The 21,062-nt window shown below is 36.1% G+C and overlaps 1 protein-coding gene across 5 annotated transcripts in view; it reads right to left on the reverse strand.

Moving 5' to 3' along the window:
• Nucleotides 1–20,570, reverse strand: part of ARAP2 (ArfGAP with RhoGAP domain, ankyrin repeat and PH domain 2) — a 120,812-nt gene extending 100,242 nt beyond the window's left edge. For 2 of the 5 annotated variants that reach the window (XM_040065495.2, XM_040065498.2), the window contains exons 1-6: nucleotides 20,430–20,553; nucleotides 13,678–14,707; nucleotides 7,378–7,448; nucleotides 6,399–6,478; nucleotides 1,221–1,303; nucleotides 95–451 (exon numbers count right to left, since the gene is read on the reverse strand). In XM_040065495.2, coding sequence (XP_039921429.1) covers nucleotides 95–451; nucleotides 1,221–1,303; nucleotides 6,399–6,478; nucleotides 7,378–7,448; nucleotides 13,678–14,594 — 1,508 coding nt within the window. In that variant the 5' untranslated portion in view covers nucleotides 14,595–14,707; nucleotides 20,430–20,553. Of the gene's footprint in view, nucleotides 1–94; nucleotides 452–1,220; nucleotides 1,304–6,398; nucleotides 6,479–7,377; nucleotides 7,449–13,677; nucleotides 14,708–19,309; nucleotides 19,376–20,121; nucleotides 20,175–20,429 lie in introns of those variants that run through there. The other 3 variants (XM_058420725.1, XM_040065496.2, XM_040065494.2) reach the window with 3 other exon arrangements.
• Nucleotides 20,571–21,062: the final 492 nt, after the last annotated feature.

Genomic DNA, 21,062 nt, shown 5'->3' on the forward strand with positions numbered 1-21,062 from the left:
ACTACAAATATGAAGCAGTGACTAAACACAAACTTAATATCTCTCATGCAAACATATAGTTACAGTTGCACAATAACCATTGCAAATACCATACCCTTGAGGGGACAATTTATCCAGCCATCCTGCTTTAACCTTCTTTACTGATGGTCCATAAAAGCAAGCATATGGTGTTATTGATTCATTTCCAATCAAAGTTTGATCTCCACCAAACTGCCAAAAATTCGTTTGTTCACTGGCCAAGCAATCAGAATCTCCACTTTGTATCTTACTGCAAGATGCTGAGTGTGTTTTGGTTTTATTTTTCTTTTTCTTTAAAGACAATGAATGTTGCTCCACAACAGAATATACAGATTCACTTTCAGATTCTTCTGGTGTTAATGATGGGTCTTCCTGAGACAAGGATTCATTTTTTGGAAATTCTTTTGTCTTCTCTTTCTGATTATTAAAGTAACTGGAAAGAAAAAGTGCAATTTATTCTTAAAATGTATTACTACAATGCAAAAATACATAAAGTTAGTAGTTAGAACAAATACTGGTAAGATATAAGTATGTTTATAACTTGTATAATCAGTGATAAGCACAGACATGCTAAACACAATCTATCTTATAAACATGACCATACTACTTTCTCCATTCAACAGGAATAGTACCAAAATAACACTCCTTTGGAAGCCTGAACAGAAGTTTAAAATTAAGTTCTCCTCCTTTAGAAAAGAATACTTTCAATGACTTGTAATATCACCTCTCTCTTCCCTCTCCCACCTCGACAGGAGCCTGGTGCAGACTGGATAACTAAGAAGCATATTAGCTCCAACTCCATCAAGCCACTGGCCTCTGTCTCATGACAGGAGTGGTGAATGTGTTTTAGTCTTGTGTTTGTTTGGATGGGTTGTTTTTTTTCCTAATGACAAAGTAAATTATGAGAGCATTCAGACACAGTTAGCTATGAGACATACAAAAATGGAACTTGGTCTTCCTTATGCTGACTGGGGAAAACAGGGACTCTCCAAATCCACAAGAGATTCTGAAAGCTGGGTTAAACAGTCTCAGAACAGCCACAGGGCCCAGATTTGCCTCATATAGGAAGGGGTAAAGCCTCAGTTAAAAGAGAAAAAATATAGTCATGGTTGTGCCCTCAGAGCTAGAGATCCACTTGTGACACCAGTAAATAATATTTTCTTCTTTACATTTTGAGTTTCTCAGTGACTCTTATTTAATACCATAGATTCTCAGAAGAGTATTCTTCATTCACTCCTAGATCCAATTTATTTTCACAAGGCAGGAATTTATTTCCATGAAGTTCCTAGAAAAGAAATATATTGTAACTAACATTTGTACTGAAGGAGTAAGAGATATTTAAATTACAGTAGATATAAATTACACACAAACAGCCTAACTAGCAAAGCTGTTCCTTCCCACATTTTTAAACATGCACTTGAAAGCTGATTTTTGTATTCTAAAAAAATGTTATTTTCAACATTTAAGCAAGGCCCAAAACACCTGATACAAACAAATCAGATAAAGAAATTCAGTGAATAGAAATACCACTGCTCTGATTTTTCTCGAGGCTCTGCTGACATCCTGATTTTGGCAGCAATAGTTAATTTTCTTCCCAGTAGCTGTTACAAGGCTATGTTTTGCATTTGAGAATGAGCATAATGTTGATAACACACTGCTGTTGCTGGGCACAGCTTACTCTAAGTCAAGGACTTTCTATTTAGTTTCCCATGCTCTGCCAGTGAGCACATGCACAGGAGGCCAGGAGGGTGCATGGCCAGGACAGCCAACCCAAACTGGCCAAAGGGATGTTCCTTCCATACCACAGATCATCATGCTCTCTTCCTTTCTACTCCAGTTACTATCAGAATTATTATTATTATTATTATTAGATTGGCTTTGTTGTAAGTATTAAATCGGGCTTATTCCACAATTTAAGAGGTTACTTGTTTTCCAGTTCTCACTGCAGTAGGAGCGAGCAAGCAGCTGTGTTCTAGTTACCAGCTGGGGTTAAACCACAACAACTGAACGGTTTTTTAAGATCAAGAGCTACATGCTACATGCAGCTTAAGTACCATTCATGATTTGTCACTGTTAGCCTGTCTTTCATAGCAATATTTCTTCTTGGAATAAATGTACAGCCTTCATAGAACATTACAAGTAATGGCAAATTCAAAATCCTAAAGCAACACTGAACTCAGCCAAACTCGTTACGGTTTTTTGGTTTTACTTTGCCAAGATCTTCTTCCTAAAATGATCATCTTTTAACTTTTGCTTAGAAATCTTTATCACAAACTGCTTGCAGTGTACAAAATCTCAAGGTTAACACTGCTTGTGAACATTACATTTCACACTTCCTAAACTTAATCTGACAATCATATTCCACTACTAAGCCTTTCAGCATGTCTTTCTTCCTTTAAAAAAAACCCTAAAATTAACACCTTTCTGCCTTCTGATAGAAGTGTTTTAATTAACTAATTTAAGCTTTTATGTGTATGTGATGAAGCTGAATATGGTAGAAATAAAGTGGATAAGCTGTCACAACATTGCCATTTGTTTTCTGAGTAGCAGCACCTAATCTTGAACTTGAAGACTGTACCTTGGCAACATGGAAAGGAAAGACCAAAAAAAAGACATAGTTCAAAACAGAGGAAGTGTGCAGCAAAAATTTAGAAATCACAGTCTGATGCTACGATAAATCTAGGTGAACTGTGTGAAGGTGAACTTCCTCTGCTAACCAGGCTCCATTATAAAAATAAAAACCCATCAAAACCTAACCACCCAAATATCACAGTACTATGCTGTAGCACCAAGGACTAAAAAAAAAAAAGAAAAAAGAAATATACCTTGCAGACATGTTAAATAAAAAGCTCAAAAGCAGTCTACCCACTGCTTACGAAATACTTGCATTGCCTGGAACCTCCCAAAAGAAGGGCAAATGGCCACACTTCTGCACAACAGTCAAGAGGCTAATATCATCGTGCATGAAATATCCACAGAGTAAAAACAGTCAGTATCCTTTATTTTCATTTGTTTCTCAGGATACAATTGCAAACCATACCCACTGAAGCTACATGGTAGAAGCTCTTCCTGCCTGTTATGAACCACTACAATAACAGTTTGATGTCCTGCTTGTGCTCAATTCCATGATCTTCAGTACTTGAGCAAGTGAATTCAGAGAGCCAGATAACTTCCAAGCAATAAATAAGAAATGCATTTCTGTTGTCAGAAGAATTTAAAATATAAAAGTCCACAATTGAAGACAGTTTGTAGGTAAAGGAAGTTCTATTTGCTCATAAAAATCTATTTCAAACAAATTAAAACCCAAGCATTTGCAATGTGCTGTTTACAGAAATACTCTGGAAGATGGTCAGGTTCAATACAAGATAAAATTCCCACCTCCTGCAAGTCTCTGAGGTATTATACAAAGCTAGAAGCATTTTCTCTTGCAGACACCTTTACAAAGAAAAGCATTTCTTCTATATAGGTACTGTTCTTATGCATAGGAAGCGCCTATAGTTAAGGAAGAAATATGGCTTCTGGATCCCAGACAGATGAAACTGCCTACCCTCAGACCTGTATAAAAAAACCCTCTACTTTTAATTGGGAAGTAATGCAGATACAATTCAGGTTTTAGCTTTTTCTAACAGGTAGTCTTTCTGATTTCAACAGCAAGACAGGAAGCCTCAAAGCTAAAACAAAGACTGCAGGAAAGGTATCAGGACTGAGCCTACATTAAATGAAGATTCAACGCCATTGAGGAGAGGCATCTTCCTCGGGAGACATCACCTAAGTCTCCTATTAAAAGTAACGTCACACAGTTCTCAGGTTGATTCTTGAATCATGGACTTGCAATACAACTTCATAACGGGTCCATGAAGATAAATTCCTCCTTTTAAAATATTAAGGCTTGTCATGTTAAAATGGTAAGACTTGCAATGCAGCCAGCCTTCAACAGTACCCCAATGCTCAGGAGCTGACACAATTTACTGAGCTCAGATTGCATGTTTAATTTAGTCTATCTACAGCAAGAAATAGAGCCAGTGTTTCACTCATGAGAATTCAGCCTTCCTCTGAAGGAATTCTAATATACTTGACTCTTTCAGTAAGACACAAAAATAAAACATCTCTAAAACACTTGGATTTTTTGTGTTATTTTTAAATCAATATTATAAAAAGCAGTTCCTTCTTCAGGTTGCCCTTTAGAAGCAAGGTTTCTCTTTCTACTTATTTTCCTCCTGACCCAAATCACAGGCATCTTTTCTTTCTAACCTTTATTCCCCTGTCCTCTCATGCTCACTTACTTCCAGTCTGTAGTGACTCATTACCTATTTCTACAGGCACTCCCTTCATAAAAGCCTACAGAAGCCTTTTATGTACACCAGTGTAACAGAAAGAAGGGTGATGGCTAACTTACAGGGCCTTCGAAAAAATTTCAGTAAGTATAACAACTTGACACCTTTTATTCTATATGGACAAACTATATTCTCGTGATTTAACATGAAGCAGCAGCAACAAGCTCTAAAATCTCAGATACTTTTCAGCGTTATCTAAATATTCTTATTTGTTCCTAGGATACTTGTTTCTGTTGAAAAAAAATCTGAAAGTGAAATGTATCTCAAGATGTTTGTTTTATAGTTCATTATGACCTTTGTCCACAATTAAGTGCTAATGGAATTAAAATCAGCTATGAAGTTTCCAACAGGCATGTGATAAACATAATGCAAGAAACTGTTCACATATATGAAAGTGATTTTAAAATCCAAATGTTCAGATCAGGTAAAGGATGTTATAACTGCACTAATCATGATTCTTCATGACAAGCAGCAAAATAGCAATTTAGTTTCAAGCAGTTAATCCAGGTTAACAGCATGGTATTTTTGTACTTTGTGCCTTTCTAAGATAAGAAAGAGCACTGACAACTTTTCTACATATGCTTTCTCACAAACAACCATTTCAATGAAATGTACAGAATAATGCTAAGAAGTAAAAAGGGGGCTAGGAAACTTCTTCTAGAAAATCAGCTTAAACTACTGAAATAATTACAAAGAAGTTAAATTTTAAATTTTTAAAGACATTGGCAGAGAAAACAGTAACTAGCACAGACAAGACATTGCTTTCAAGGAAATAAAATAAGCACTCAAAAGTCAGCTTTGCAGGTGCATAACAAGAACAAGAAGGAAAAGACAAGGAATGATTTTATGTGTACTATGTGAAAATGTCAACAACAGAAAAACATTGTGTACTTCCAAAAGAAAGTATGCATCAAGAAGAGATTACTTATATTCCTATAAAACTACTCTCATTAGAAGATGAAATTCAAGCTATTTACTCTTATTGATCAATTCTTAAGAAATTAGAATGGGAGAAAGAAAATCCTAGTCATCCATTTGAGTAGTTTTTATTTCAGTCAATAGTTTACAACAGTTTAAAAATGAAATGGGTTGAAGACCAGGACAGAACTTACTGTTATCTTAAATTCTGTGGCTTGAGACTGGCTGGGAAAAATGTATGTAATCACAGAATCAACAATTTCTGGTCTGCTTCCTTCTGAGACAGAAGCAGGAGCTAGAAATTCATGGCATTTGGCAGATGACTCACTAATCTAATTTACATCCCATAATTCCCTCCATGTGATTCAGAAGTCTCCACATGTCATCTGTGGTATTCACACCATCAACTACTGACCCCTACAAAAATATTTACTTCAGAGAATCCTACTTCAGAGAATTCAAAGAAAAGTGACTTTCTGGGTATACAGCAAGTTTAGGAGATGCATGAAATGTATCATGCAAGAACTAAAAAGTCCTGAGAACTTTCTATACAGGAATTGAAAAAGGGTGTGGCCAAATGTGACCATCATATCACCTAATTTAATATGCAAGCTGCTTTTACAGGATATGCAGAAGTCTGTGTAGAGATGCCCAGTCCTGATCTGCAATTCTCAGATGAGAAAAAGCCACTTTTACCCATCTTAGTAAATTCTCACAGTTTCAAATTTCAACAGCTTAACCTCAATTACGCACAAAGGATTGTGCCTGAGAGCATAAGTACAGCATCTCCGGCCAATAGGGTTTAAAAAAAAAAGAATCATTTATCTGTCCTATGTTGGCTTACCAGAAAAAAAAAAAAAAAGGAAAGGGAAAAAAAAAACCCAACCAACAAACACATCGCAGCTTCCTGTTACTATTGAACATACAAAGTGTCTCTTGAGATTAACAGAAGTCATTAGTCCTCATATAGTTACGTCATAAACCCTTTGCATATACCTAAAAAGACAGAAAAAGCACTGGCAACAAAAAATGCAGAAAATAAAAAAGAAGAATTAAGGTCAATATGAAATATCTAGCATGAAGATTAAAGTAAAGACAGATTATATACATTCAGGCTTCTCAACTTACTTTAGCATATTTAGCGTTGTCACAAATAAAGGTTTCCCCATATGGAGAGATAATGGGTGGCTTTTCTTCCATAAAAGTATCTTAAAGCAAATAAATAAATAAATAAATAAATAAATAAATAAATAAATAAATAAATAAATACAGTCACACAGTGCTCTACTGTGAGTCACAGATGCTCTGTGATAATAAAATCAACAAGGGACACAGATTTTTCAGCTTGTAATTTCTCTGTCCCTTCCCAAAAAAATGTATGAGGAACAAGAAACAATGTCCTATTTCTAAGTGAACCCCAGGTACCTTCTTTTCACCACAGACATTATCACTATTATTACGTAATTTGAATATAACTTGCACACAGGGATTTTCTTCTTTCCCACCCTGCATCAAGTTGAAAAACCTTCAGTTGTCTACTCTACGAAGCAATAGCTCCAAAGTGTTCTTTATTCTAACTTAAAAAAAAAAAAAAAGCAAAAAACACCACACAACCCTTTTGTACACAATCTTCATTTTGTCACCAAGAATTTCCTTGAAATAAATATACATAACTTCAAACAAAACATATTTTTTGAATATGAAAGAAGCTTCCAGCTGACTGCACAAGACTTCTAAACGCTTCAGTAAACTATTTAATAAAAAAAATTTCCTGTTGTTTCCTGGAGCTATGAGCAATTATAAACAAATTTAGCAGCATTAGTCAGGAATATACTCCTTATATCCTTCAAGAAGTTAACTCAGCTTAAAAAGTCTGGGTCTACTCCTAGAAACTTAAGACAATATTCTAAAAAAAGTATATTAAAATAAATGGGGCTTAATTATTTTTACTTTATTTGGTCATAATCAAAAAATAAAGTAAAAATTCTTCTAGACCTTTGAGATGCCCAATATTTCTTAAAATATGTAAGTAATACTTATTTAGACAACCGGTCTAAGGTTTCTTTTTCCTTAGTATTCAAGATGCAAATATGCATGCTTAACTCACCGTTTTGTGAAATTTGCCTCCCAGTGCAAGAAGTATTTACAAGGTCCATATTTCTTCTTCTCTGAAGGGGACTGGAACAAAACAAAGCACAGAGTGAAAACATTAATTGAAATTTCCCAGAAAATAAGCAAAGCCATCTCATGCAGTTAAACAATTTAAATTACATACAGATACAAAAACAATAGATTTCAAATACTGGGAAATATTACGATTTATTTTAAGAGTCACACAACAGTGTTTTCCTGCCCTTATGACACTGAATACTTCTCTGATCCTAGCAGACATCCCAAATTTGGGGGGGGGGGGGTGTTTGTTCTGAATTTACATTAAAAACATTTAGATTGCTTGAAGAATCGAGGTCCCAGAGTTTTCCCCAACATTTTCCTTCCTATCTCCTTCACAATGATTACCAATTATTGTATTTAAAAAATGATGTGCTATGAAAATCTACTTTAACATTAAACTCATAAGGGGCTGGAGAATCCAGCCAAAATATGCTCCCAACAACTGAGAAAAAAAAAAATTGCTGTAAAATTTTGATTTCCTAAGGTGAATTATTTCCCACGGCAAAGTTTAAAAACCAAGAGGTAAATGGCACTGCATTGCAACTGCCTGTGACAACCCTTACACATTTTATACATTGGTAAGAATTTATGTCCATGTACAGCAGAAAAGTTATTTTATTAACTGTGTGCTGGCCCCATGTATTTCAATAATATCATGTATTGTACAATATTATTGCTATTATTAATATTTCAGGCCAAGAAAGCTTTATAATCAGAACACAGGAAGAAAAATGTATGAATTTAAAAATTTCTAACCCACCTTCACTAGTCCAGTGGTCTGTATTAGTGGTCTTTTCAGTCAAGCTCTGAATTCCTCCATTAACATAATTAGCAATTCTTCCTCTTAATTTCATTTTCTCTGCTTAAAATAAGCGTACTAAAGGTTCTCATGCATCCTTACAGAATACTCTGAGGTTAAAATATGCCATGTAAGATCATTATTGGTTTTCCTAAGTTTGTGGGTCCTCCATCCCTTAAAGCCATTCACATTCTACTAAAAATATCAATCTCTAACTCTTGTTTCCCCATTTAACATATTGAGAAATTTTATTATTTTAAGATAAGCTACATTTAGAACTTTAAACCTACGGTCTCATGAAGTCCAGTCTGATTTACTCCTAACTACAAAATGATCTTCCTTTGTGACAGAAGGCAGGCATTCATGAACTATTATTTCACGTAATTTTTACTCCACACTTAAATCTGCCCCCAAAATTTTATTAGCTTAAATTCAAGACAGAAGCCACATCTTATAACATTACTTGACATTTCAAATGTTATTCAGGTTATAGAAACTAAGTTCCCCAACGATTACATTATAAAATCCTAGGTTTGAAAACAGGGTGAGTTTGGCCAGGGAAACTTGATCATGACCTAGTTGCCATATACATTTGCCTACTCTCCTGAGTCACAATTACAATAAATACACAGCAAATACTTTAGAAGTCTGTATTTCATCATACATTTTATTAAAATTCATGTTGCTACACCTTCTGAAGCTCCATTAGCAAATTAACTTCACAGTTTGTACAAACCAAATTTTAAAGAACGTAATATGCTTTTTAAAAAAAAAAACACCTAACCTAGTGTATTTCAACACAGATCAGATTTTTTGGTTTTCAGTTGGTATCTTTTGAAGAGTTTTAGCAGCATTAAACTAAATTAAGACTTACAGATAAATAGCTTTGATTCGAAGAGCTTTTAAAATTATGGAGGCTTTCCTTATGTAAAAGAGTGAGTCATTTGCTTAGTTTCAGGGTGGATGGATAATTTCACCAGGTAATGAAAAATGAATCAGCTTAAAAAGCAAAACAAAACAAACCTTCCACCCCTGCCCCCCACACAAATACCCCATACTTTTTTTTAAAATCCATATACTTTGCAGGACTTGTGTATTCTTTTTGATCATGCACCCACATTTATGCATACATGGCACAAAATCCTCCTAAAAAGCAAACTATAGGGGTTTTCTCCCAGTATTCAAAAATACAACTTATTTGTCATTTCTGGAAAGCAAACTCCCAACTTATGTAAATTAAAAACTGCCTCAAGATATAAAATAATTGAAATGAGCTCACTTTGAAAATCTGCTTGAAAGTTTATGTGTTATAAAAAGCCTATAGTGCAAGCTACAAAATGATAAAAATTTGTCCACGCTTAATAAAGCAGCAAACTGGTTGTTGTACAAATTAAATACCTGGATTAAAAGAGAGAAAAATACTGAAGACGTCTTTTGAAGGAAAAAAATTGAAAAAATCTTATATCAATCCATGACTTTTTCTTAGCCATTTCAAAAAGTGAATACCTTTTCTCTTGAATTTTTTTCAATTCAAAAATTAAGTACTTCAAACAAAGAAGATTTATTATATTCTTTTATTTTGCTCTTTAATGGAAGGCCAGTGCAAGCAGTCTGCCAATCACAATTTTTGGACTAATTTTTCAAAGATATAATAATAATAATTTCAATTATTATTCAACGTTGACTCTCTTACAACTGTGGTGATTCAAACTCTCTGTTTTCACATATGAAGAGGCACCGGATGCAGCTCAGGCTGCATATGCTTCTCTAGCACCCCATATTATGCATAAACAGGATGAAAGGATGTGACTGGTCTTGCTAAATGCTGAGAGGCTGGAAAGCTAAAACTTTGCACAGAACTTTGCACAAAGCTATTTTATTCAATATACTCCTGTCACCTTGCAAATAAGATGAGGGAAGGAGGTTAGTGCAAGCAGTCAGTGCTTCAAAGTCTTTACTGGCATTCATCTGCTGAGTGTCTTAAAATGAAAGAAGCTTTCATTTTCAATCTCATTGAAGATATGTTTTCTTTTCTATCTCAAGACCTAACCCTCCCATAAATGCAAACACGTCAAAACTGATCTAGCAGTCTGTGTTAAAGCTTTGGGGTCCGTAGACTGCTAGCAGAGGTAAAGTAATAAGGATACTTTACCACAGGAAAAAAGAGGGAGCAGCTTCTCTCTTCTAAAACATTTATTTTATGTGGCAGAACACGGTAGAGAGCTTGGCACCTCATTAGCGATCTTGACCATTAGAATGTTAAGAAATGGAGTCTAAAGGATATCAGCACCAAGCAAGAAATTCCAACTATAGGATCTGCCAACTGCAGAAAACAAATGTTGCCTGCTTGGGCCAAGACCATCATCTATTTTACTTATTTATATCTTTATATCTTCCCCTATATGCAGGATGTTGCCCAGAATTTTGGTCTAGTTTTCCTTATTTCTCTTAAAATATTTTCACTACTGCACAACACAAGTAACTGAGATCAGTGACATAAAAAAACCTAAAAAATTATAGAACTCATCAGTCTGAATTTTTGTCTGCATGTTATTCTGTAAAAAAAATCAAATCTACCATGTTACAAATCTACTTTGGTTTTTCATTTGAACAGATTGCTTCCCAGAATGATGCAATGGTAACTATTTCACAGAAGAGTGACTGCTAGTTGACTCAAAGTATCTAAATATTCTAAAACTATTTCAAAACTAATTATCTTTAATCTTGTCCTAAAGACACATGAGTAGCTAGTTCCATCCACTGCAATACTTTCACTATTTTGTCTTACAAAAACTTCAATTTTTCACTTTGTGGCTTTAAACACCTTTTGACCGATCTTTACTAATTCTCTAACACAGAGCTCATAATGATAAGGAAAAGTCTAGCCAAAAATAATCTAATATAACTACACATCAATACTGAGCAATAAAAAAGTACTAAAATCTGCACAATTACTCCACTATTAAGAAACTTATGTAAAATTGTGTAATTTACACTTTTTTCCTTTTTTTTTTTTTTTAATTCTGCATCCTTCCAATACAGTGATCCCACACTGTAGTGCCATAATTCAAAAAAGAAATAAACCCAAAGTATCCTCAACTTCTAAAATGCTATGGTGTCTTTTCAGCTGCCAGCATGCTTTGTTAGAGGCGAGAGCCAGGAGCAGAAATGAGGCATGGGGAAACAGACAAAATTGCAAGGGAGGTAAGTGCATTATTAGTAATAAAAATAGTAATAATAGTAATAAATTAAAAGTAATAGTATAGCCCTACCATGGAGCCCAAGGAGACCCACTGTATGAACTTTTAGTGCCAAATGCACATAGGAGGTGATGAGAAAAGTACTTCTTGTATCAAAATTTAATTACTAATATCCATTAATGACTAGAAGGAAATCTGAGTTTCCCAGATTTCAGCAGGATTTTTCTGCCTCTATGGAACAGCCTTTATCCAATGTAATCAGGATGAAACCAGCATCTGTCAATAAGGCCAGTTGAGGCTGTTTGTCTATGCAGTTCTGTGATAAAGACACAATCTTTCCTGAGACTAAAGATGCTTGCGCAGTGCCATTTTAAAGTTCTGAATTAGTTCTCTGCCCCTATGAAAAGGTGGTCAGAAAGGTTATCAAGAATGTTTCTGCGAAGTTTAAGTTCTGCTGTGAAGTTCTTGTTTAGCCTCGATCTTCAGCAGACAGACTGGTCCCTCAGGATTTCCATATTATTATAACTGGAACATAAAGACCAAAAGAAGCTGGAGCTCACAAATCAAAATGGTGGGTAATGCAGTTAGCAACCCAGTCACGTATCAATGACTAACAGACTGGGATTTGGAAGATTTACTCCAGCAGGAAGACTACAAATACAGCATATTCTCTCAACTGCATGATTATTTCTCAAAAAGACAGTGAGAGTACTCTTTTAGTATGTAGTTATTATTACCTTTTAGGTTAAGAATCCCATTTTGTCTCAGCATGAACAGCTTTATTAAATGAAGTATGGATAATCACTCTACAAAAGTTAACATTAATCTGCTCCTCACTAATGGACGCGTATACTTAAGTTTCAATGAGCAAAACTTTTTGTCATTTAGAAGACACCAATGAAGCAGTTTTTAAGGCACACAAAAAAAATCCCTAATCGTTGCAAAGAATTTTTGCCTCTCCACCTGTTCAAACAATTGTATTACAAGATTAATTTTGACTTCTTTCAGTAATCTAAAAAAACTTATAAATGCTGGGAAACCCCTGCATTTACAGCGTGTATAAACTCAATGATGTTTCTAACTGCTGAGATATGCAGATGAAAAAAACAAGATAAATACAAAACATTCTTAGACATGTCCCTTCCCGGCATAGCTTGTGGTTCAAAAAAAATTTCAAAAATAAAATAAATGCAACCTAACCATTTGGATATGGCTACACCAACAACACTTTGTATATGCCTCTGTATTAATTTTTCTTCTGTTTAAGACACTTAGCCAGCATGACAACTAAAACTTACTTAATAGATCCAAAAATATTACAAATTAACCTGTGTGGAGATATTTTTTGCTTATAGGCTGTAATATTGTTTGTGATTGACTACACACTCATTGCCTATTACTTTTAACATTCATATAATTATCCTTTTATTAAGATAGGTCTTGAATTAAGTCCCAACAGCAAATATTTTTCTCAACACTATCATATTTTTCCAAGAAAAGTTACATCTAATGCTTACTCAAGAAAATAAGTGCCACTCAGAAATTTGTGGATTCAAATTATGAACTCAACAATTTGGAAGGAAGAAAAATACACAGTCATATTGCCTGAATAATTAGAAACAATTTCAAAGATTCCACAAACTCTGAAAATCTTCCACATCTATTGGTTTTTTTCCTCCTTTTTTCACTGCTGTTTTCCCCTGCTGGAATGTCTTGAAAATATTTTTATACTAGAAATATCATTAAAAGCTAAGGTTTTGTTGTTATGAGACCAGCAGCAAAAGCCAGCATATAATATAAATAAATGGTTGTTTTCATTCTCCACAATTAACAATTAAATTACTACTAGAAATTAATTCAGAAATTAACCCAAAAGCCATCTTGAAGTAAGCTCTTGATTATGCTTCATATAGTTGTTTTTAAGAGTTACATCTAAAGCAATAAAAATTCCTTTCTTTGTTAATGTGTAGATGCAGAGAAATTGGGGAGGTTTAAAGGGCACACCATCCTAAAATTTCCGTTTGCAGTTTCATTTTTGGTTTTAAATTACATTGAGCTTAATCCTTCTCTTCAATTAATCTGGCAACATATCAGACCCAGTGTATTTACAGCACATATTAAAAAAAATTCACACCAAAAAAAAAAGACATTAAAAAAAAATTTTAAAAAATCTAGAAACCCCAACCGTAAGTTCTACCATGATAGTAATTTCTCATTAGTAATGAACAGCAATTACCTTGATGAAGATTGAACTTTACTTGATTCAGGTATTTCTGGCACAGGTCGATGCCTTAAGATAAAAGATCGGCTTGCTTTTGGAAATACTTTCATGCAGTTTAGTGTACAGGAATCATATAAATCATTGTCTATCATTTCTCCTTTAAACTTATAGAATGGAGAATCTGGTTTGCTATCAGATAAATCACCCTCATCTGCAAACCTCTGATGTTTGTTTTCCTTGCATTTTGTCTCACATGAACGAACAAATGAAGGAGGATCACAAAACACCAAAGGGCCAGTCAAGTGCTCATCAGCTTGGTATGCAGCAGCTTCTGTCAGTGATGCATCTGGCTGAGTATTCATCTTGATATTTCTACTTTGACTGACAGCTTTTAGTATGCTGTCTGAATTATGGTATAAACTGGAAAAATCCAAATTTGTACAGCTATCATCATTTGCCTCCACTGAGTTGTCCTCTACAAGTTCAAACTTTTCCTTATTAACGTAAGATTTTTTAAGAAGTTGTTCTGATGATGTTGCAGATATCAAGCTCATCCCATCTAGACTTGAATTGCTTACAGGGGACTCCTGATCTGAGGATGAATGTTGCTTCTCTTCTAAACCTTTCAAGTCTTTGAATTTTAGATTTTCATGGAAAAGAGAATTTCCTTGAATTTTCAAAAGACTGTCTAACTGCTTAAGAATCCTTCTGCGATGCCCTGTAGGCAGCACTCCCATTTGCTGAAGCACACTGTTACTTATTCCCACGCAATCTGTCACAGTGTTATAGCCATATTTTTTAAAGTTAGGAAGATACTGTGCAAGGTTAATGTTGACCAAAAACTCTTCAATATCAGTGCCATTGCCTGTGGATGACATGACTTTATTCCATATATTGTCCCACACAGTCATGTAGAAATAGTCAGGTTGCATGCATGTTCACTAGCAAAACTTGGTGTCCACCAGGCAGCAGAAAATATCTGTTTCCTCACAACACCTCTTCAAGTTTCTTCAGTTCAAACTGTTGTTTTGATTTTTTTTAAAGACTGCAAAGATATGGAAAATAAAAAGGGCATTAAAAAAATTCTCACCTGAACCTCACAATTACCTTGAATAAAATTGTGAAAGACTGCCTGTCGCTTGAACAGTAATATTTTTCTAATCATTTGTACACAATAATTTCAACAATGGTAAACCCATCCTTTTATCTTAGCCTGTATTAAAAAAATAGCAAAATCAAAGTCTCAGCATAAGTAATACAGACTTAAAACACATATTCCTAGTAGTTAAACATTAAAATGAACAGTTAAGAGATGGACCACTTACCTACACACACACTCTTATCACACAGTATTGGGGTATCAGGGAGAGAAAGTTATCCAAGATCATGACTGGAACCTAAAGCTTTCCCATTTCCACACCAGCACTAATTAATTACAGAACAGGGCTTCTACTCCCTTATCCTCCAGTCTCGAAATTCTTTTAGCATAGAAACACACTTGCAATGGAACAAAGAAAAAATGACTAGCGCATTCTACGTGAACTAAGCGTTCAAGCCATCTTCAACTGAGAATCCAAGTGAATAAGTACTATCCTTAATAACATGGTTTTCAACAGTAGATCCAGCCCTTCAAAACAAATTGTCCTGGAGGAACACAGGAAAATGATAACCACCAGCATCTCAACTCTGACATGGAAGCAGTTTTCCCTTTGCCACAAAGAGAAAAGGCATGACCACATGGGCAAGTTCTGGTTGTCCATGAGTTCTTCCTTAGTGTTCTCCAACTCAGCTCTTACGCTCCAAATTTCATCTGTTTGAGTTATTCTTTCTTTCAGGGCCATATCTAAATGCACAATTTACAAAATCCAGATGCTGCTGCTCTGAAGGTGTTTTAAACAGCCTGAAATAATATTTCTTCAAAGAAGGTTTAAAATCAGCAACACTCAACATTTTTTTTTCACCTCTCTCTTTCTGTATAAGGAGTAATTTAGCCTTAGGGAAACCTGCTGACTGTAGCAGCTGTCCTGGCGTGCCAGTACTAGCCTTAAGCAGCCTGGAAAAGAAAGAATAGCTTCAGTGGAAGAGCATTAAGATTTAGGTATAAATGTTATGCTCAGAATTTGTCTGTGGTAATAGGCATTGATACCTAATTCTTCAAAGTATTTCATGACAAAAATGCAGTACTTATGATCTAGACTTGAAGTTTAAAACAGTGCCTACATTTTTACTGTATCAACTCCTAAATAAAGGATAAACCGCTTCCTATAAGATTCCGCCAATGTCTTCTGAATATCCAAGTCATTATTCAGAAAGGTAGTAATAAATAAATAGATAAATAAATATTTATGCCCCTCCCCATTACCCAAAGCCACATACAGATATACCTAAATTTAAAATAAGGTACTGTATGAAGCACAGCTGTATCACTACTATTGGCAATTGTACTTTATTATGATTATGAAATAAATTATTAAATAACTACCTCAATCACTGGACATCTTTTCCTGCAGATTTTTGTAAATATCTTTATTACTCCCACACTTTTATAGAGTGGTAATCAAAACCAAGGAAAAAAATATACTCTTCATACTTACAGCATAAACACATATGTAACATAATATTAAGAAAAAAAAAATGAAAAAAACCTACATTTTTCTGGAAGATGTAAAAATATTGTATACTTACTATAAATGTCCCTTTATTTAAAATAAATCATTGAATTCTCTCTAGTCTCTAATTTTTCTGGATATATTTTTATCGGCTTTGATCACTACCCACAAGTCTGAGAAGTGACTTATCTTGAATCTTAAATTGATACAACTAAAACCTTTTAGAGAGATAACTCTATAGGTCAATCAGATATCAACCTCTCAAGAAAGATTAACTTTTTTTACAGAGTTAACCCTCAATTAAAGATTCCCAAGTCATTTAAATTTAAAAAGCCTTGGATTGATCTAAACTGATTAACAATCCACGTTCATCTTTACCTTTGTCCCATCCTAACCTGCATGCTTATATAAATTTTCATCATTCCTTTAAAAATTTGAAAACTCAGTATTTCCTCAAAATTCTCATGGCAGCCTCTAGTCATAACGGATAAAATTCAACAGTATGGCCTCCATCCATCTCTAAACTCTGGAAAATGTAAATGTACAGTCTCCTAACTGGTTGAATATACATTCTCAGATTCTGAGTACAGAATGAAAAAAAATAGTACAGAAATTACTTACTGGGGAAGAAATTATCAGACAGATAGTGTTTGGGCCAGAAAATAATCTTTCAGATACCCAGTAATTAAATTAAAAGCACAATCATACAGATTACAAACAAAAGGGGGAAAAAAAAAAAAGAAAAAAAAAAAGCAAGGAAAGCCCCGCCCCCAAAAAACCAAAAAACAACCACCAAACCACACACATATTCAAGTATAGAAAACCCCTACAGTGTTAGCATATCAGTCTAAAGCTTTTAAAGTTGCAGTTGCAGCTGGTTATCTCAGCCATTTCCACCTTCCTTGACAGTTCTGGGTTTCATGGTAGCATTTGGCTATTTTTTTCCTCAAGATGTTAGTGTTCATCTTCAGACAGTATCATCTTCTCAATCCCTCCACCTTTCATAATAACAAAAAATGCAGCTGGGAAAGTAGCTTTAGCTATAAATTTATAAATAAATTAATAAATATTATATATAAAAATATATCTTTATACCCACACATTCTTTCTTCTCTATCTAAATACCGTTTTTTTCTAAATGCAATAGCTTTGCCTACACATTATTCTGAGACACCTCCAGTGTTGTTACTTCAGGAACTGAAATAGCCATGTGTTATCAGCTATTTGGATTCTAACCTATCTTTGTATAAACCACATACCAATGCAAAGGGTTACCTAGCAGAGAACAAACTTTGCTTCCAAATCAGTAAGAATGGTTACATTTTGCTGTGTACTTTATGAACAAAGCATGTAGCAGGGGGAGAAAGGAACTGCTTGCTGAGAAGACATTTTGACCACAAAATGCCAATAGTGATGGAAGATAAAGCCCAGGCCACTGTCTGCTTCTGTAGTTGTGTATGGCAGAAGCTATCAGCATATCCATCAAGATTTCTTAAGACATGCTATAGATCTAGCCTAGCTATGTAACTGGTTAAATACCACTAAGATCACATCTTCTTTTGTGGGTCTAAGCAAAGGGTTATACTGACAACTGGTTTGGTTTCACTGCTTACACAAAGATTAACCTAACAAACAGCTAAACAAATCTACACACACTAGTGAGTGTTTTGCAGGGTAGAACAAAAATATGTACTCTCTTCTTAAAATGTTTTATAAGGTTTGAACTCAAGAAACACCTTATTAAATACATTAGCCTGTTTTGATATGGCTGCTATCAATTTAAATAAGAATTTAATCTCCTCCTTAGCTTTGATTGCAAAGTAAGTCATAATAAACCCTAAAGAATGTACAGTATTAGAAAGGTAGTGGAATATGCACATTTGTACAAATACATTCATTCTCTTTCCCATCCATATTTCTACCACTACAAATTCTGTATTTGTAAACATTAGTGCACATGCTTGCATACATTCCGTAAAACAAATCTCTCAAAAGCGAGGCAAAATAGATTTTTCCTACTTTGAAATAAATAGCAAAAATCAACAAAGAAACAAAAAAAAAAAACTCACAAGGGGAATCTGAACTTGCTGAAATAAAGTTGATTTTTGTTGTAATATTATGTTTTCCTAAGTAGTGTAACCGAGACAAAAATCACCATTTTCAACATGGTTACTAAAAATAGGAAAATGCTATAATCGTTTAAAAAAAAAAAAAATCAGACTTCTTAGAAGACCCATTTTATCAAAATAGGGACAAAACACCTAAATTACTATGTGAAAAAAGCAATACAAGGAAAACCATTTGGGCTTTCCTTCTAAGGAAAAAGTTTCAGCAGAGGATGAATTCAGTGTGTGTTGTACATCCCAAGCCATCTATGGGGTCATGCAACTTTCTTTCATAAAAGATGTTTCTCACACTTCTTTACAAACTGATTGTCAATTTCTTCCTTTTCCCTTCTTATGGAAGGGGCTTAGACAAGGAGTGGCAAAAAAAAACAACCTCAGAGTGGCCTAACCGTTCTTTTCTTTTACTTTTAGTGACAGCTAAATAGCATCAAAGAAAAATGGCAATTCTAACTCTCAGAACCCTTCCTCACATGGAGAGTAAGCACCTGCATCTAACATTCTCGAAAGCTATACCAACTAATATTAAAATTCTTTCATTCTGTGATTTTTCAAGTTGAAAATTCTTGAAGACAAAATTGACCCAGAGATAGACAAATCTTTTTTGAAGCAAGCAAGCCGAATTTTAATAATGAAATGTGTGAAAGTAGATTATAGATGAACACAGAAACACTCAAGTGGGAGTAGGCGGTTTTTTTCCCTTTTTTATTATCAGTACAGATACAAGCCTGAAGAAACTGTCAAACCTTTAAAAGTACTTGGCAGAATAATCACACTGTGAGCAATCAGTTCAACAAACACAAGCAAGTTCAGGCTTGCTCCCAACTTCTGCTAAACAACATACTAGATTAAGATCCTCATAAATATGTTAAAAAAAAAAAAAAAGGCAAAATAAAACAATACAACAAGTCTTACCATGGAGCAGAATGGAATCTGCAAGTAGTGAATTTCATCTTCACATTGTAATTGACTCCATACAAACTGACAAGATTAACATATAAACATTGCAGATTAAAGATCTCTTCCAAAACCTACATTATACAATCAGTATGTGGATTGCTCAAAAAAAAAACAAAAAACAAAAAAAAACCAAAAAAAAATTAAAAAATAAAAAACCTGATTGCAACAATTCCGATAGAACTGTTGCCTTTACCAATACAAGGAAGTTACTAAGCATAGGTCAACCTAGTGGATAATAACAAAATAACTTTAATCATGTCCTCTGTCAAATCGTTTCTTTGTGGTGTTGCTTTTTTGTTGTTGTTGTTTGCTTTTTTTCATTTCAGAGCACTTGCCTTCTAGAAAAAGGTTCAGCAGCCTTCGTTACCTCGGAGTCAAACCTCATTACTGCAAGAAATTCCAGTGGAACAACTTGCAGAGTCGCTGGAGTAAAGAACTACATGGCATGAATAAGCAAACTGAACGTGGAATTGGAACTTTGGGAAGTTGCTGTGGCAACACCCGGGTGCTGTACCCTCCACTTCGTATTCTCTATCCAGGACATATTACAGCTTCTTTGACTTTCTTAAATTTTCTGATAAAATTTCCAGGTATATAATGGCAGCTAACATGAGGTCTGTTCATGTCTGACTTCACAAAAACAACTCATAGAGTAAATAAATACACAACAGTAAAACACAGTTCTTTAGCATGACATTTACATACAAATCGTTGAAACAATTGGAGCTACAAAGAAAACAGAGAGCAATACACGCCTTATTTTCTACCTGCCGTTTCTAGTCCGATCCCAGTTTCGGCATCTGCCACCGGGGACATGCCGGGTCGCCGAGCGCCGCGCCCTGCCCGGCAGTGAGGGCGCACAGCAGCGCGGGGCTCGCTGCCCGCGGCTCCGGGAGCGGCAGCCCCAGCGCCGGCAGCCCCAGCGCCGGCAGCCCCAGCGCCGGCAGCCCCAGCGCCGGCAGCCCCAGCGCCGGCAGCCCCAGCGCCGGCAGCCCCAGCGCCGGCAGCGGCCCGCGCGGGCGGGCAGACCCCGCCCAAAACCCCGCACACCCCGCGCCCGCCGAGGCCGCCTTACCTTTGGCAAAAGCCAGCGGCTGCCGGGCTCAGGGAGGCAGAGGAAGGAAGCGCAAGAGCTTTAGATTGCTTCAACTTTCAGTTCTCCCTCCGGCTCCGCGCTCGCTCAGCTCGCTCGCTCGCTCTTGCTTGCTTTCTCTCCTTCCTTCCTTCCTGCCTGCCCGGCCCCACACCCCACCCCACCCCACCCCCGCGCTGCTCCCCGGCAGGCCGCGCCCGAGGAGCTCCCTGCCCGCCGCAGGAGGCGGCCGCACCTGGGCGCGCCGGGAGCGCCCGCCGCCCCCCTCGCCCGCGCCGCGGCTCCGGGCGTTCTGGACCGGCCACATATTTCCTGAGGAGTCACTGGGAAGCCCGCGGGCAGGCTTCGGCTCCGGAGTGCTGCGCGCCCCGGCGCATCGCTTCGCAAGCGTCCCGTGTTGCCGAGCGCGGGCTGGGGAGGCGGCGAGTCTCCCCTTCATGCCGGGCCAGGGAGCAAAGGGCGCCCGGCGCCGCCTCTGTGACCGCGTGGAGCCACGCTGAGGGCAAGCGCTCCGGCTGCGAGGAAGCGGGACCGCCTGCCACTAGTGACACAGCTGTGATCACTTGCTTTAAAAAAAAAAAAAAAAAGAAACAACCTAAAGGCACTAAGCTTAGA

This window comes from Hirundo rustica, chromosome 5 (assembly GCF_015227805.2).
Source record: "Hirundo rustica isolate bHirRus1 chromosome 5, bHirRus1.pri.v3, whole genome shotgun sequence".
NCBI lineage: Eukaryota > Metazoa > Chordata > Aves > Passeriformes > Hirundinidae > Hirundo > Hirundo rustica.